Genomic DNA, 16,795 nt, shown 5'->3' on the forward strand with positions numbered 1-16,795 from the left:
GCATCCCTGTGACTCAGAGTCAGACGGCGGCCGCAGGAGAAACCGCCCACAGTCCAGAGATGCGCTAGGAGAATTCCTGCTGACAATGCAGGATGGGATTGGGCTGTCCTGGTCCTCTGGCCTTCAACTGGAGACAGAGCAGAGATTCCAGCCCCACCCAGGTGGGGCGAAGGACTGAGAACAGTTCTCCACCCTCCTGCTGACAAATACTGAGTTTAGAGGGTGCTGCCCCCATTCCAGGGTAAAAATACACCAAGAGGGGCCTATGGAAAAATAGAACAGAGTGTGGTGAAAATCTGAAGATGACTCAGACTAAGAAGTCCCTTCTGTGATCTGGGGAGTACGGGGGATGGGGTTGAGGCCTGTCACTTTGGACCTTGATTCACCAATGACAAGGCCAGCAGGAGTAGGGAGGTGGCTTTGACTCTTGTGGTGTTTTTAGATGGGCCTTTGGCGGCTTTTCTTTCAGCTCTTAAAGTCCCTGCAACTCCAGCCTGAAGGCTCTCTCTCGGGTGCCTTTTATTATGGGATTTAAAGCTTCTTTATTTTAGCATCTTCAAAAAAGGAAACCTGTGAATTCCTTACCTTTGACCCGGAGGCACCTGCACAGTAGTTTCCTTCTCAGCAGCCTGGGAGGCAACCACACCCTTGACCTTGTCTGTTTCTCCTCTGTGTGCCAGTCTCCAGCGAACTGCCCAAGTCTCTAACTCCTGATTTTCTTCCACCTCCACTTCTGTCTTAAATCCAGTGACAGCAAACCTTAGCTTCCTCTCACACACCCTCACCGACGTCCAGCAGCTGTGGATGGTGCTGCTCGCCAGTGAGCCCTGCTCCTGTTACTCCACCCTGGGGGACGTGCTGCAGGAGGTCCTGCCCAGGGCCGCTCTAACAAACCACCACAACCTTAGATTTACCGCCTTACCCCTTGCAGTCCTGGAGGCCGGGGAGCAGGGCTGTGCTCCTTCTCAAGGTTCAAGGGGCGAACCAGTGTCCTTGCCCTTTCTAACTTCGGGAGACTAGTGTACTCCCTGGCCTGTGGCCCCTTCTGTCCTCGGACCTGGCCACGGCAGGTCGAGTCCTCCTCAGCTCAGACCCCTCCGGCCTTCTGTGCTTTCTAAGGACCCCTGTGGTAATCCAGGGTAATCTGGATGATCTGGATAATCCTCTGGGTAATTCAGGATAATCTCCCTATCCTGAAGGTCATTTTATGGGTAACCTTCACTCCCCTTTGCCCAGTACTGTGACCTGTGCGCAGTGTCCAGGGATTAGGACTCGGACCTGTTTCAAGGCCATTCTTTTCCCAACACAGTGGGACTGCTCCCTTCACTCTTCCCTGGCTTCAGGGGCTGCCTTCCTTTAGGTTCTTCTGTCTTGTTCTCCAGGTGCTTCTGTGGCAAGCTCTTCTACGTTTTCTTCAGCTGCCTGGTTGTTGTTGTGTCTGCCTTGTCACCTGCTCCTTCCTGTCTTTCCTGTTGGTTTTTGCAAGAACAGTTTTAGGTTTTCCCATTGGTGTGGAGTCTGGTGGCCACTTGCCTTTCCCTGTGGCAACAGCTGTGTTCCGGGCAAATCACCACCGTCCTCTCTTGGAGGTGCAGCCAACTTCCTGCCTGTCTTCCAAGGGATGGCAGCCTCATCCCTGTTGGTCAGCTGAGTCTTCTGGAACTTCATTCTTCTCACTGAATTCCGTCTTCTTTGGTGTCACAGTCACATTCTTTAGTTCTGCCCCCCCCCCCCATAGCGTTGTCTCCTGCTGGTGGGGAGTGGACAGCGTGGGTGAGCCCAGAAGAGGGACTGTTGGCGTGCCTGTAGCTCCTGGGGACACTGTTGCACAGCGGGGACAGCCTGTCCCTAATGCTGGGAGTCATTTATAAATAAGGTTAGGAAGACATTTTACCTTAGCGTACTAGTTTTATCCAGCTTTGAACTTCAAATATTTTTAGAAATTCAGTTTTGTGTAAGTCACCTCATACCAGCCAGTCTTAGCTCGCACTTGGTAGTTAGTGGCCATACCTCTGTTTCTGCTTCCGCTGTCCTGGCTCAGCGCTGTACCCATGCCACTGCCCGCTGGAGTTCCTTGGCTTTCTGTTTGTTCCTCTGTCCCCGGTGTACTCTGTACCCAGCTGCCAGATTAGTATTGAATTATGCTCAGAAATCGTTGCCTCTCATTACCCATAAAGTGAAAAATCATGTTCAGTATTCAAAAGCAGTGGGAAAATGCTTTATTTTAGACAGTGGCTTTCACCTTTTTGGCTATGACCTACAACAGGGGTGTCAAACTCATTTTCTTAGGGGGCCACATCAGCCTCGCAGTTGCCTTCAAAGGGCTGAAGTAATTTTAGGACTGTATAAATGTAACTACTCCTTAACTGTTAAGTAGTTGAAATTACATTCGGCCCTTTGAAGGCAACCACGAGGCTGATGTGGCCCCCGGTGAAAATGAGTTTGACACCCCTGCTCTACAAGAAAGAAGTACATTTTTCATGGTGACCTGGTGTACCCATACGTGAGAATCCACACGCAGCCCAACAGTTTCATGGCGTACAAGCCTTATTATGTGGGATGCGAGCGCAGTACTCCATTGAACATTGCTGGTTCTTGCCTAATAAATTAATTTTGTGACTGGAAATTAAAATTGCTTGATTTAGGGGTGTGACAGAGTCGGACTAGAACAGCACGGAGGCATGTCCTTCGGAGAAGGGGCACGTCAGGAAATAAAGACGCGCTCAGTGCATCTGAGTGCCCCACGGCTTTGTCCGCGGTCTAGGGGCACACCTGGTAGCCTCAGGACGTTCGCACTCACACTTCCTGTCGTGGAGACGTTAGGTGTGTTGGAGGCTTTGCGTTGGCTCGCTGATTTAGGAGGAACGTAGTTCTTAAAAGTAACATGAAACATAAAAGCACCTCACCCTCCTCAAAATCCCCTGAATTACAAGTTGGACCAAAGTGAGGCATCTGTAGGCGGCTTCAGAGTGACCCCCCGCCTTTGGGGCCTCTTGTCTGTGTCCTTCCCGTTCAGGGCCCGCTTTCATCCCACATCTCAGAGTGTCTCTCAGCTGCTTGGCGCCAACCCCTGCAGGGCCTGCGTGCGGAACCCCTGCAGGGCCAGTGTGCGGACTCCTTGCAGAGCCTGTGTACGGAACCCGTGCAGGACCTGTGTGCAGACTCCATGCAGGGCCAGTGTGCGGACTCTGTGCAGGGCCTGTGTGTGGAATCCATGCAGGACCTGCGTGCGGAACCCGTGCAGGGCCAGTGTGCAGACTCCGTGCACAATCCGTGCAGGGCCTGTGTGCGGAACCCGTGCAGGACCTGTGTGCAGACTCCATGCAGGACCTGTGTGTGGACTCTGTGCAAAGCCTGCATGCGGAACCCCTGCAGAGCCTGTGTGCAGACTCCGTGCACAATCCGTGCAGGGCCTGTGTGCGGAATTCTGAGCAGTGGCAGACGCTGCTTTCTCTGTTGTTTTCACAGACATCTCTGTCTCTCCACATGAACCTGCCAGAATAGAGTCAGAAAATACGCAGCGGATATGCTGATCCAGGCCCCCCTCCCCCCACTTTGGCAGGCTTTGTGCTTTGTTTTTATAGTAATAATGAGTAATTACTTTTCATAGAAAGTTGTTGGAGTGTCACACGGAATGGTTTCTAACCCATTGGTTCATTTTGACCAGTTTATGGTGTAACCAGATCAATGTCCAGAGATTCTAATTTGCAGCAGGTTGGAGCCACGCTAGAATGTTTCGTGGTTAAACCGAATGATTTTTGTCTGTCTTCTCAAGGGCCACGAAACTTTACAGAGGCAGCCTGGTTGCCCTGTGCGTTTCCAACGTGTTCTTCATGCTTCCGTGGCAGTTCGCTCAGTTTGTGCTTCTTACCCAGGTAAGGGGTTTATGTGTCTCAACTGAGTTAAGCTCATTTGTATAAAATTATAGAACCGAAAATGTATGATTCTGACTCCTCAAATGTTTTGTTTTTCTTAGTTAATCCTTTTAAACAAATTCAGGGTAGCGAAGTATGTAGGATTTACTTATTAATGGGTGTTAATTACTTACCTACTAGAAGAATGCATTTATTGAACTCACATCTGTAAGAACGCCTGTCCTGTTCCGTGTTTGTTGGAGTGCTTGAAAGGGCGAGTACCATCACTCGATGGGCTCTTTTAGGGAAATGTACTTCTTTTATGAATGATGCTGTGCATTCTCACCTGGGATAAGCACACACAGGGTAGCACAGGGTGACAGCGAAACAGTTCGTTCTTCTGTAACTCCCCTGTAACTTATGTGTCCTCTTTCCACGTCCTCTTGTCTCCCTTCCTCTCCAAACAGGTCCCCAGAACAAGGTTCAGCCCGCTTGTAGAGAGGGGTGAATTGTGGGTTTCTCTCTCCCTGCCCCCGCCCCCACCCCCACTGCTTCTTTATTGTGCTGGCCACACTTATATTCATATAATGCAGTGGAAGAGTTGCTTTTTCATGGTTTTTGAAATTTCTAGCTTGAGAAAAGAAGTGAGAGCTGGATTTCATCCTGACTCCACTCACCAGCTTCTCAACTTGGACAAACTGCTTAACGCTCCTTAGCTTCAGGGATGTTAAGAGCCCACTTTAGGGGTTCTGGTTAGGTCAGACGAGGTAGTGTGTAAGGCTCCTAAAACCTTACCTGGTGCTTCCGCCAGACTCAGCAAGGTGAGCTGCCAGTACTGTTACTGTTTAAAAAGAGGCTCTCTTTGTACTCAGTTCTTCCTTCGATCTCATCCCTTGGGTTCCTTTGTCGTCTTTCCCGTGATGACATTGTAAATGTGTCTGGTTTCAAGTGTCCCTGAGAGTCACTCCTTAAGACCCTGCCCTGTGGGCCGCTGTGTATTGCTTAGACTCTGGGTGGAAGGGGAGCGCTCCTCTCACTTCCAGGGAGAGGAGATGGCCTGCCTTTGGCGGCGGGGGCAGTGAGGGGGTCCTGGGGGTCCTGGAGTGCAGGGAGGGGCTGGTGCGCTTCTGTGGGGGGGTTAAAGCCAGCGCCCACTTCTCCACTCTCTGGTGCCGTACCAGTCACTCCAGCAGTGCAGTGCCCTGGGGACGGGACGACCCTGGGGGAAGGGGAGCCTTGGCGCTCTTGCTGAGGGGAACTTTGTTGTGGCTCGCTTGGAGATGAACAGAACCTACCTAGTATGTTTTACTGTTTGGCTGTTCGCATAGTAGGAGGAACTTGGCATTCAGTTTGAATTCCCGACTGCAGGGAGAAGGGTGGAGAGGCGTCATTTGACGTAACACCTCGTGTTTTTCTCGGGCACACTCGCATCATTCAGACAGTCAGCTCACGTAAATAGCCCTGGCGCACTCAGAGTTCCTGGTGAACACGCACATGATTTTCTTCAAAACCGCAGAGAAACTCAGAGTTACCTTGGTAGTGAAAGGACTTCTCACTTGAAATTTGATAAATTTGGTAACTAACATTTGAATATTTGTATAAATGAAAGAGAACACTAATGAAGATACTTGTAAAGAGTGACTAACAATCAGAACTTAATGTTATTTTAAGTTCTTTCTGTATTATAAAACTACATTAATACACACATGCATTACATAATTGTTTTTGAGTTTAATGTACCTTCTCCAATTATACACCAATCATCATATGTTGTAATTACGCTTTCCTGCCGTTTCACTGGGGGAGGCCGTGTGTGACCGTGCGTGTTGACAGTAGAGTCACCCCGACGTTAAAATGAGTGTCGTTTGGGATAATTCACAAAGTAGGTAACTTGGATGGTTCATTGAGAGAGCTGCGTATGGAAAAGGAAAATCCATTGATATTTGCTATATTAATGTCCTGACCATATTCGATAATCAGTTGTTGGGTAAGAGGGTAATTACAGAACTTACTTTCAAAATAAATACAAATTAATGTGAAGCAACAATAATCTTTTTTTGTTCTATAGCTATCCTTTGCATATGTAATTTCTATTTTTAACAACTTCTGTTTCAATTTCAGATTGCATCATTATTCACAGTGTATGTCGTGGGATACATTGATATATGCAAATTACGGAAGATCATTTATATACACATGGTAATGGTTTTTAAATTTGTCTTTTGTTCTCCTTTGAGCTGATCTTAAAACAGACTCCTGATTAGTGTTTGATTTGCTTATGGTTGGAAGTAGTCATAACATGATTCCATGAGCAAAACAAGTGTCATTCAAAAACCGCAATACAGGTAACAGACCTTGTTTTAAATAGGCTGCCCAGGCGCTTTAATCTGGGTCGTTTTACCTGATTTGAGGTCGTTGTGCCTGACTTAACATGTTATCCATGAGAGAGATAATTCATCAAGGGAAACATGGAGTGATAAGGTATCCAGGCCCTTCTATCTGAAGGATGTGGAAGGCTCACTTACTGAGCGCTGGCTCTCCAGCCACGTGGGACTTACCAGTGGATGGAGCTGCAAAGGTCCCAGCACACGTGTCGGTTACACTCTAGTGGAGTGGAGAAGAGGGGAGACAGGATAAGTAACAGATACAGTAAGAGGGTAGATTGTACAGGATCAGACGAAAGGAGAGGACAAGTCCCGGTCCCCTGGGAGGTCAGGGGTGCCAGTGTCAGGGCTGGGAGGTCAAGGTGGCAGACGGGTGGGCAGGGCCGCTCTTGCTGAGATGGGCCGTGGAGCAAAGGTTGGAAGGGAGAGGACCTCGAGTTTGCTAAGCAGATTTCTCGTAGAGGGATGTTGTGGGTCGGTGAGACCGCTAGAGCAAATATCCTAAGCCTGGGTGGGTAGTTTTGATGAGTATTTATTCTTTAAAAACATTTCTCTTCTTTTTTTTGTCATTAGTTCTTAAAATTTTGATGGATTTTTTTCCTATAATTTTAATGTTTTTACAATTTACCATTATTATTGTTTATTCTCTAATAATTGATTTACATAAAAGGACATTTATACTAGCTAGGGAGGTTATAAACAGAGTTATGACATGAACCACCACAAGCCCGCCCTCCAGTTGGGAAGAGAACTCGCACCTCCCCCAGGGACGGCGGCCGTCCTGACCTGTTAAATCAGCTCCGCGTGCTTTTCTGCAGAACTCCGCCAGCCTTGCGTCCCGCAGTAGGGCTCAGGGCAGGGCCGAAGCGGGTTTGCAGCCGTTCCTGTGGAAGACAGTACAACAACAAAGAATACCACCAGAATAAACTCTCTTTCTTGTACTCACAACTGTGAACCTACTTTGGCCCCACCCTGTATTTTTATCGCTAAATATTAATATTTTCTTAAGGTTTGTAAAAATGGTATATAGTTTTATGAGACTTCCATTTTTACTCAGGCTTCTGAGATTTCTGTGTTAATGGAGTTCAGACATTGTCTTAGACATTATATTTTCCATTGTAAATAAAACACAATTTACCCATTTTCTCACTGAAAGACACTTAGGTGTTCTGTTTTTTCACTTACATAGCGCTGTGCGTTTTTACATGATGCTGTCTGGGGTGTGTGTACTGAGTCTCTGTAGGGCATTGACATGGCAGTAGAATTTCTGGGTGGTAAATTATATACGTGTTCAACTTCATAACTGAATATTGCGTTTTTCAAAAGTGATTGGACTGCTTCAGACAGTACTGTGTAGCAGTTCATGTTTTTCTATATCCTTCTCGATTTCGTCAATCTGAGGAGTATAAAGTGGGGTCCTAATGGCTTTAATTTGTATTTTCTGTCACTCTCAGTAAAGCTGAACATCTTTTGGTGTGTTTGTGGGTCCTTTGTGTTTCCCTTCTTGTGACATTACTGTTCACATTTTTTCCCAGTTGCTCTCTCATGTCTGAGAGAGATGGCGTCGGTTTTATTCACTGCAGGGTGACCCACTATTTTCATTATTTGTGTTGAAGCTTGCGTTGTTCCCCACTGGGCAACTTCAGGCTGTCTTCTTTGTCCCTTTGACTAGTTCACCCTCATCACGCGCTGAGCCCTTTCTAAAAGAAGTACGTAGAGGCTGACCTTCATCAAGTGCTTTGCTGCTTCTTTCTCCGTGACCTCATGTATTTCCCCGCCGCTTAATATGTCGCAGTGATGGATTCTGTTGATAGATTTTCTACATTAAGAATCCTCATTTTTCTCCTAAACACAACTTTTATACAGCACGGGATTCACTTTGCTGTTACCTTGTCAGGATTTTAAAATACCTGTTCCTGAATGGGATTGGGCAGTAAATTCTTTTTGACACTTGGCTTATTGTCCCCCAGACTGTTAATGAAGTTTTTTAACATCGCAGTAAAACCTCAGTGCGTTTAGATTCTGTCACATAATCACCTGGCAGCTGGGGATGAGGACTTGGACTCAGTTATAGAAGCGCTCACGTTACACAGGTTTACCTTGCAGTTGAGCCTCTCTCGGGGTAGTGATTCATGCTTGATGGGGTGACTTACCAAATATGGAGCATCTTCTTCCATCATCCCTTCACAAATTCCTGTATTACGTAAAGGGAAAAAATAGAGTTATCTCCAAATAGGATTTTCCCCATTTTTTTATTGTGGTAAACTACATAACATAAAATTTACCATCTTAATCTTTTTAAGTATACATATCCGTGATACTAAGTGCACCCACACTCAATGGTATTAAGCAACCGTCACCACCATCATCTCCAGAACCCCTCATCTTGCAAAATTGAAACTCTGTAACCATTAAACAATTCCCTGTTTCACTTCCTCCCCCCAGCACCTAGAAACCACCCCCGGATTCTGCTTTCTGTGTCTGTAATTCTGACTACTCTAGGTACTTCCTGTAAGTGAAATCGTGCAGTATCTGTCTTCTTCTAAGTGATTTTTTTCACTCAGTCTAATGTTCTCGTCCATTCATGTTGATGCAAATAGCGGGATTTCCTCCTTTTTTATGGCTGAATACTATCATATATATTCACATATGTATTCACATATCAGTATATACTCATATATACAGGGGTGGGCAAAAGTAGGTTTACAACTGTAATACAAATAAATAATACAATATTTAATATGAGTGAAGTGTGTTTCATGTACTCAACTGTAAGCCTATTTTTGCCTACCCCTGTATATTCATATATGTGTGCACATATATACCACATTTTCAATGTCCATGTGTATAAAAATATTTATGTTTGCTTGATAATGACTTAATGTTCTATAAAGAGAGCTTTTAGGGAAAATAACCAAAACTCAATAGAAAATGGGCAGTAGGACGAGACAGTTCATACACATACACACTCACAACACAGTAACAACAACGGGAAAAGCAAATAGAAGAAAAGATGCTGTGTCTCATTATTAAAAGAAAAGTAAAACAATGAGGCAACATTTTTCTTGTATGATATTGTCAGATACTTAAAAGGATAAGTAGCGGAAATGTGCATTAGCAGGAACTTCCATGCCCTGTTGGTGGGAGAGTAAATTGATACAATATTTTGCATGGCAGTTTGTTTTTTCAGATTTTAAAATGTATACCTTTAATCCGTCAATTTCACCTCTAGTAGTTTATCCCTCAGTGTATTGACATGAACGTGATATACGCACAGAAGGAATGTGTATCATAACAAGACTTGTATAGAAAAATACAAAAGAACAACAGAACAACACGGGAAAGCAGGAAGTGTGCAGCAGTAGTCAGAGAACTGGTTACCTTTATTCAACAGAATGAATGAGATGGGTCTGAATTGATAGGGGAGCTCTCCGAAAGAAATTAAGAGTAAAAGCAGGAAATAGCATAGCTTATGGGGTTAAGTTCCCATTTGTGGGGGTTTTTAAAAATATAAACTCGAATTTGTACATGTAAAGGTCTGGAAGGATACACAGAAAGTGTTGATATTGGTGATCTTTTGGGTGTTGAAGTGTGGGGAAGGATTTGGGCTGTTTTTTTTTTTAATATGTTCCCTTCTGAACAGTTTGAATTTTGTTTATCATGGGCATGTGCAATTTTTTTTTTTGTTTTATGTGCATTAATTATATTTTTCTTGGATTTTTCCAGATTTCTCTTGCACTTTGTTTTGTTTTGATGTTTGGAAACTCAATGTTATTAACTTCTTATTATGCTTCCTCTTTGGTGATTATTTGGGTAAGTATTTTCTAAGTACATGGCTGTTTTTGAAATTGATGGTTTATCAGTTTCGTCATCACTGGCTTGGGATTTGTGAGGGATTTTCTGCGAGAAGCATCTCAGAGTTTTACTGCATGCATCTACCCGTGATCGAGTACTCGAGTACTCGCTCCCAGAACAGCGAGGAAACAAGACGGATGTTCACGTCGGAAAGCATAGCTCCTTGCCTCGCTGTCTAAGTTGCCCTTTCTCCTTCCTCGTCTTCTCTGCAGCCTAAGTTTAGGTCCCAGGGTTAATTCTAGAGAAGTTTCTGTGCCTGCTTCCTTTTCCTTTCGTCCTCTCCTCTTTTCAGTTTTTGTCCGATTCCTGCTCCCTCTCTGATCCCCTTTCCTCCCCGAGGCATCTCCCAGCAGTCTCTCCTCCTCGTGCTCCTGGAACGGAGGCCCAAGGCCTTGGGTTTTAGGGTCTTTCCTTGTGTTTATTTGTGTGAAATATTCAGATAGTTTAAATCAGGTGGTGATTCAGCTGTAGTTTGCTAAGTCACTGCCAGCTGAGGTGATCAGGAGCCCGTGGCACAGAATTGGAGCAAACCGGGACAGGCCACCTAACTCCTTTGCTGCTTTGGTGGGATGACTTTCTAAATTACACATTTTCCTGAATTTAAGGACTTCTAGAAGGAGCTATGCCTTTTTTGTTGTTGTTGTTAATCAATGGGCTTCACCATTACAATATTTTGTAGCCCTGAGAAGAAAGAAATTATTCCTGTACTTAGTAGAGGCTGGTTTCTGGAAGACAAAAGCCTATTATTATACTGTCTTAGTGGAGATGTATTGTATTTCTTAGCTAGTCATTTAAACGACTCGGGTCACTTTGGCTTTCTGGATTTCTAAAGCCCATTAGCGAGTTTGGAACCTCTTATTTCTTTGTCTCATTTTAAAAGTAACATTTCTCTTAGATCTTCCTTCTCAAAGATACACTTCTTTTCAGTCTGTAGCACCACCCTTTCCAGGTTGTATGACACAAGTATATTTCGTCACAAGTATAAGGCGATTAGCATGTGGCGATGCTGTGTTTTCAACAATGAGAAAATTCGTGAACCGAGTTACTGTGCTTTGAGAAGAATGACAGTTTTTACAGTTAGTGAATTAGGTTTGTAACTAGGAAACAGGAAAACGCATTCAATTCTCTATTTTACACGTGTACACGGGCAAGGCCTGCTGTTCCTCAGGTTCCATACCCGACCCTTGGGACGTGTGTGTTCCAGGGAAGCCATTGAGTGGAAGATCGCCGCACATCAGTAAAATCTAGTCTAAGTACATTTTGCAGGAAATTCGTCTTTGTTCAGTTGAGCACCTACAGTGTGTCAGGTTCCCTACTAAGTGCTCCACACTAAGGTGTGTCATAGGTGTGAATTATGCATATTTATGTATATTTCACATAGTTTGTTGTATAAAAATAAACAATGCCAACAGTTACAGAATACAGCATGTTTTTGCATATTTAACCATCAACAAACATTTGCCTATTTTTGTTGAGAGTTATCACTTTGAGACATTAATTTTAACACGTTTGTGTTCACAGATATTCAGAAACTTCTGAAAAGATTTCATTTGGGTTCATATATTTACATTTTGATCTCTGACTATATTTTGCCAAGTTTGAAGTAGAGTTAGATCCCAATAGGTATTATATTTGAGAATCTATCATGTACTTGGAAAGACATGAGATTTGATAATGAAGTATTGAGTTGATCCATTAAAAACTTATTTGTAGTTTATCCTAAGAGTTAATAATATTTAACTTAAGACAGATCTTGTTACTATAAAACATCTGTCTAAAACTGTGAATTCATTTTTTTACTTCTTGGTTCTTAGGCAAATCAGAGACACAAAAATCACTCATAAAAATTGATAACGTGATTCCATTTTCAGCTAAACGAAGTCACTAACTCACCTACCCCACTTGGGTTAAAACAGGGCTTGTTCTCAAAGTCAGGGAGCTGGTGGGGGTGCTGTGTGGAATGTTGACAGTGTGCTGAATTTTAGATGCTTGAGTCTTACTATTAGAAGTACTTTCTGGCACTTAAAGTAGAGGTATTAACCGTGTGCTGTGTTACTTTCTCCATGCAGGGTGTACTGGCAATGAAACCACATTTCCTGAAAATAAATGTATCTGAACTTAGTTTATGGGTAAGAATCAATCTATTTGAATGCATACGTTTTTCTTGTCTAAAATATGGCATTGGTTTTATGTTTCACTTTTAAGGAAGCAATGCAGGGGATCCAGCAATTTTATGACATAGTAGAGCTCAATTTTAATGTAGCCAGTTGCCCTTCTCACAATACAAGTTAAGATTAATATTTGATAGGTAAAGAATTTCAACTTTATTATCCATGTTTTTGCTAAGGAGTAGTACATGTGGAAGGAAGTGTTGGTAGAAGGGACTTTAACTGCATTTGCTGTGTGAGTCTTCTATAAAGTGTACGAATTTTTATAATAAGATTCTATGTTTATATTTTTAATTTTAGTGATAGCTGTTTGATTTTGGAGTAACATCATTTTAATTTAAGCTGCATTCTTTTTTTTTTTTTTTTTTAGCATTTTCTCTTGCACACGGAGATATTTCATTTGACATGAGACTAAAGCATTTGTTTCCTTCCTGGACTGTGTCCGTGACATGGCTGGAGGAAGCACCCGTTTACTTTGTTGCGTTATATTTTTCTTCTGCAGGTTATCCAAGGATGTTTCTGGTTGTTTGGAACTGTCATTCTCAAGTATTTGACATCTAAGCTCTTCGGCATTGCAGATGATGTGAGTGCACTTTGCTTAGACTTGAAAGACTCAAAAAGAATCAGACAAGCTACAAATGACTGGAGATACCAAAATGCCACTGTTTGAGCCAAATTCCAAGATGAAGTCTATCTGTTTTTTTCATCTGTCTGTTTCCATTTTACTTGCTTCTAGACTTTTTTCTCCTTTTCATTAGAGAGAGTTTTCTCGTGCTGTTTTAGGTGCTATTTGTTCTCCCTGTTGATTCCTTAAACTTACTAGCACACATTTTTTTTCTCCAGCAGGAGTGTTGAAATTCTTCAGCACGTCCCTACTAACCCTCAGTCCCTACCCTCACCCCGGTCCACCCCGGTCCACCCCGTCCCCCTACCCCACCCCTCTCATCCTGACGCCGTCTGGGATTTTAGTTACGGTTTGTTTTAGATGTGATTCTGCCCCACCCCGGGCCCGTCTGTGGTTTGCTTTTTTAGACAACAATGAATTGAAGGTTTGGCAAATGTCTCATTTGTTCAGTGAAAGTCATCTACGTCCCTCATGTGGCCTTCTGTGGGGAGCAGATGACTGATGTGAGCGAGAGCCCCCGGTGGCATGTCAAGGTGACACAGGTGTCAGCTGGCAGCGGAAAGCGCATGCTTTCCCAGGGGCTGCGAAGTTACTGCTTTTTGCAAAGAGTCCTCAGTCCCCTTTCCAGAAATCTGAATTAACGTCTCCTTCTCTTTACTCCGTCGCACTTGGTCCTTTTTTGAGTGACGAGGAGCCTGTGCCACCAGCCCAGCGGTCCTGGGGGGCTCTGGCAGAGGAGCCACTGTGTAATGTGTTGTGCCCGGGAGAGTGCGCTGGGCAGGAAAAGACAAGGAGAAAAGACTTTGGTTTGTCGATGACCCACTTGGGCAGCAGGGTAGTGCTGGTGCTCCCACTTGTCAGCAGAAGAAGAGAGAGCTGTGAAGTTGGAGGGCGTGCCGTCTTGCTCAAAAAAAGCTCACTGCGTGGGAACAGTGAGCTCTATAATGCAGTGAAGACTGTTTTGGGGTACTATTAAGCTTAAAATGCGTTACTGTAATCTATGGCATAATCTAATGGTACCTCATTTTTTTCCTTACTAGGCTCATATTGGCAACTTATTAACATCAAAATTCTTCAGTTACAAGGATTTTGATACTTTATTGTATACCTGTGCAGCAGAGTTTGACTTCATGGAAAAGGAGGTAAGATGTGATTTCTGGTTTTCTCCCTGAGGTTTTGGTTCATTCATTTTTCAGAAGGGATGTTCCTGTTGTTTCAGACTCTGTCCTCCATGCTGTTACCTAAATTTGAAGGAAGAGACAAATCTGGCGGCTTAGAGGAACCTCTTCCTATTTCCATTACTACAGCTCCCTGATCTATATGGTCCTTTCTTACTTGACTAATTTAGGAGCATGCGTTCAGACCAGTCTTGGATGAGTAAACACAGAGGCATTTCAAGTTGCCTCTCTGGAGGCGCAGCGTTAATTCAGCGAAGCTCAGGCTCCTACATCCCCACTCACTTCACAGTCCTTTGCCTGAATGGTTTCATTGCTCTGAAATAAGGTTGAGTACAAGTTTCTCATTCCAACAGCATTTTTCTTTGAAGACTGCATTCAGACGTTTAGAAGGAAGCTGTGTTCAGAGTAGTTCAGTGGATTGTGAGACAAGGCTGCAGCACCACCTAATGTTCTCGAACTAGGACTCCCACTCCTTGTGTCTTAGCTCGTGTTTCTAGCAGCGTGCTGCGGACAGGTGAGGTGAGCGCAAATCGAGGTGCATGGGGAAGTACTTGGCTATTTTAATATTTTATAGAAAAATACGATTTCGCAGTTCTCTGTGCGTTGGTTTTGGTTCAACAACAGGTATACGTGGGTCTTTTTACCCCACCCCTGTGGCCTCATTCACTATGATATTTTATTATCTGTGAGACATGGTTCTTCGAAAACGTGTGCTCTGTTAAACTGGCCAACAGTACTCTGTTGCCACTTTCATTTTCTCCCTTGACTCCTACTGGGTCAGCCCGAGTCCTGAGTCGCAGAGCAGTGGACAGTAGCGGGCCACACTGCCTACCCTGCCTCAGCCAGACGTTCTGAGCTGGGCAGCCCCGCAGGGGTGTGGTGGCCCCTAGGTCTTCATCCCCCTGCGTCTGGCACGTGGGTGGTCTGACCCACGCTGGCCAGTGAAGGGTACAGATGGTGGTGCTGACCTGCTGGAAGACAGGAAGGGAGAGGACCTTGCAAGACAGCAAAGTGCACAGCAAGAGGCGGTCAAGGTGCCATAAAGGACGTGGTAAAGGACGTGGAGAGTGAACACTGGCAGAGAATTAGGACCCAGAGGTCCTTTACCACTAATGAGGACGTACCTGCATTGCAGCCTGTGAGCGCGAGCTCTCAGCTGTGCGAGAGGGGAAACTGTCACTGGGTCATAGCGTGACTTTGGTCGCTGGGAAGACAATGGCAGCACTCTTTCCGGCCTGCTCTTCCGCCTCTCCAAAGGGACCTTCCCGGGGACAGCGGGTCACAGCGTGTCTGTCGTGCGGTGCGCCCGCGCATGCGGTGGGGGACGCGGTTTAGCACGACCGCATGCTGGTTGGAAACACACTGAAGATGCACGCAGAGTGAGCAGAACGGTAAGGTCTTAGTTACTCACGTCAGAGTGTGAGAGCAAAGTGCTCGTGGTGGTTTCTGGTGGGAGATAAGCATTCTTTTTTTTTTTTTTTGTCATTTGCATCTAAATTTTCTACAATAATCATACATTAATTGTATTATGCTATGAAAAGAAAGGAAACTCAGTGAGGGGACTCTTTCCCCTTTAGATAAGAAAACGGACAGCAACAATATTGAAAGTACAGGGAACCAAGAGGGGGCCATTTTTCTGGCCAACAACGGACGGTGCGGGGTAGGCCCACGGGCTCACGCTTAACTGTGTTGTGAGTTACGTGCTCAGCGCGAGAGGAAGAGCGCCATGGGCAGTGGGTCGAATGCATGTATGTCATGAATATTGAATTGGGGTGGGGAGTCCCTTTAAAGCTTTGTATCACATTGTACTCCACACTTAGTTAATTCACATGTTAAAAATAATAAAGCCTGAAAAATAAACTTAGGAGACAGTGCGGTGAATGTTAACTTCATTTCTTAATGAGCATAATAACCAGTGCAAACCGCATATGAGAACAATCCATAGGTTTGTGTGCATGTAACTTAAAACACCTGTACATTAAATGTTGTAAAAATCAAAAAGCAGTTGACTCACTGGGATGACTCTTGCCAGAAGTATAACAAATGCAACTAGAGATTACTGTAACTGGTGTAGGAGCTTGTTTAAATCAATTAAAAAGTGCCCAGCACTCTCACCCCCGCCCCCACCGAAGACACATCCCCACACCCACGCCCGTACGAAGAACTAGCGGAAGGACACTGACAGACCGTCCAGCGGGGAGGAGATGCTGGCAACTGATTAAAGTGGGAAGTGGTCTTTATTTTTTCTGCGTCTTCCAGTTTGTACAGTGAGCATATACAACCCATTGTGTGTGCTTAGAATAAAGTCGCGCATTGCAAAGGAGTATTAAAAGGAAAGACCTGGTGACCGGGGCAGAACTCGCACACACGCACACCCCTCTCTGTGAGGTGGGCTTCCTTTGTGCACACTCTCTCTGGTGTATCTTTGGATGTGGAGCAAGTTCTATAATTTTGTTTTACGTTAATACCTTTGTATATTAACCTTAGTGCCTTCTGATGGCTTCCTCCTGAGGGTTGTGCTGAACTTAGCTAGTCGCTTGCTGCCTCTCCCCTGCTTCTCAGCCATTCCTCATTTGCTGTAGTGCTGTCCGCGGTGAGATGATTTTACTCCCTGTGTGCTCTTCCCCCTGCACCCTGCTGTTGTGTCCTGCCGTGTCTTCCACGTGAGAACGTGGAACTGCGCGCCAGTCCGTCACCTCTCTTTCCCCATCATTGTCATAGCTGGGTCACC

At 44.8% G+C, this 16,795-nt stretch overlaps 1 protein-coding gene across 1 annotated transcript in view; it reads left to right on the forward strand.

Annotated features, from left to right (window-relative positions):
* Positions 1 to 16,795, forward strand: part of DPY19L1 (dpy-19 like C-mannosyltransferase 1) — a 68,837-nt gene that overhangs the window by 33,902 nt on the left and 18,140 nt on the right. Inside the window, exons 9-14 of the mRNA XM_053926065.2 lie at positions 3,776 to 3,875; positions 5,976 to 6,053; positions 9,965 to 10,051; positions 12,163 to 12,222; positions 12,764 to 12,844; positions 13,927 to 14,028. Of these exons, the coding sequence (XP_053782040.1) occupies positions 3,776 to 3,875; positions 5,976 to 6,053; positions 9,965 to 10,051; positions 12,163 to 12,222; positions 12,764 to 12,844; positions 13,927 to 14,028 (508 nt within the window). The remainder of the gene's footprint in view (positions 1 to 3,775; positions 3,876 to 5,975; positions 6,054 to 9,964; positions 10,052 to 12,162; positions 12,223 to 12,763; positions 12,845 to 13,926; positions 14,029 to 16,795) is intronic.

This window comes from Desmodus rotundus, chromosome 6 (assembly GCF_022682495.2).
Source record: "Desmodus rotundus isolate HL8 chromosome 6, HLdesRot8A.1, whole genome shotgun sequence".
Lineage (NCBI taxonomy): Eukaryota > Metazoa > Chordata > Mammalia > Chiroptera > Phyllostomidae > Desmodus > Desmodus rotundus.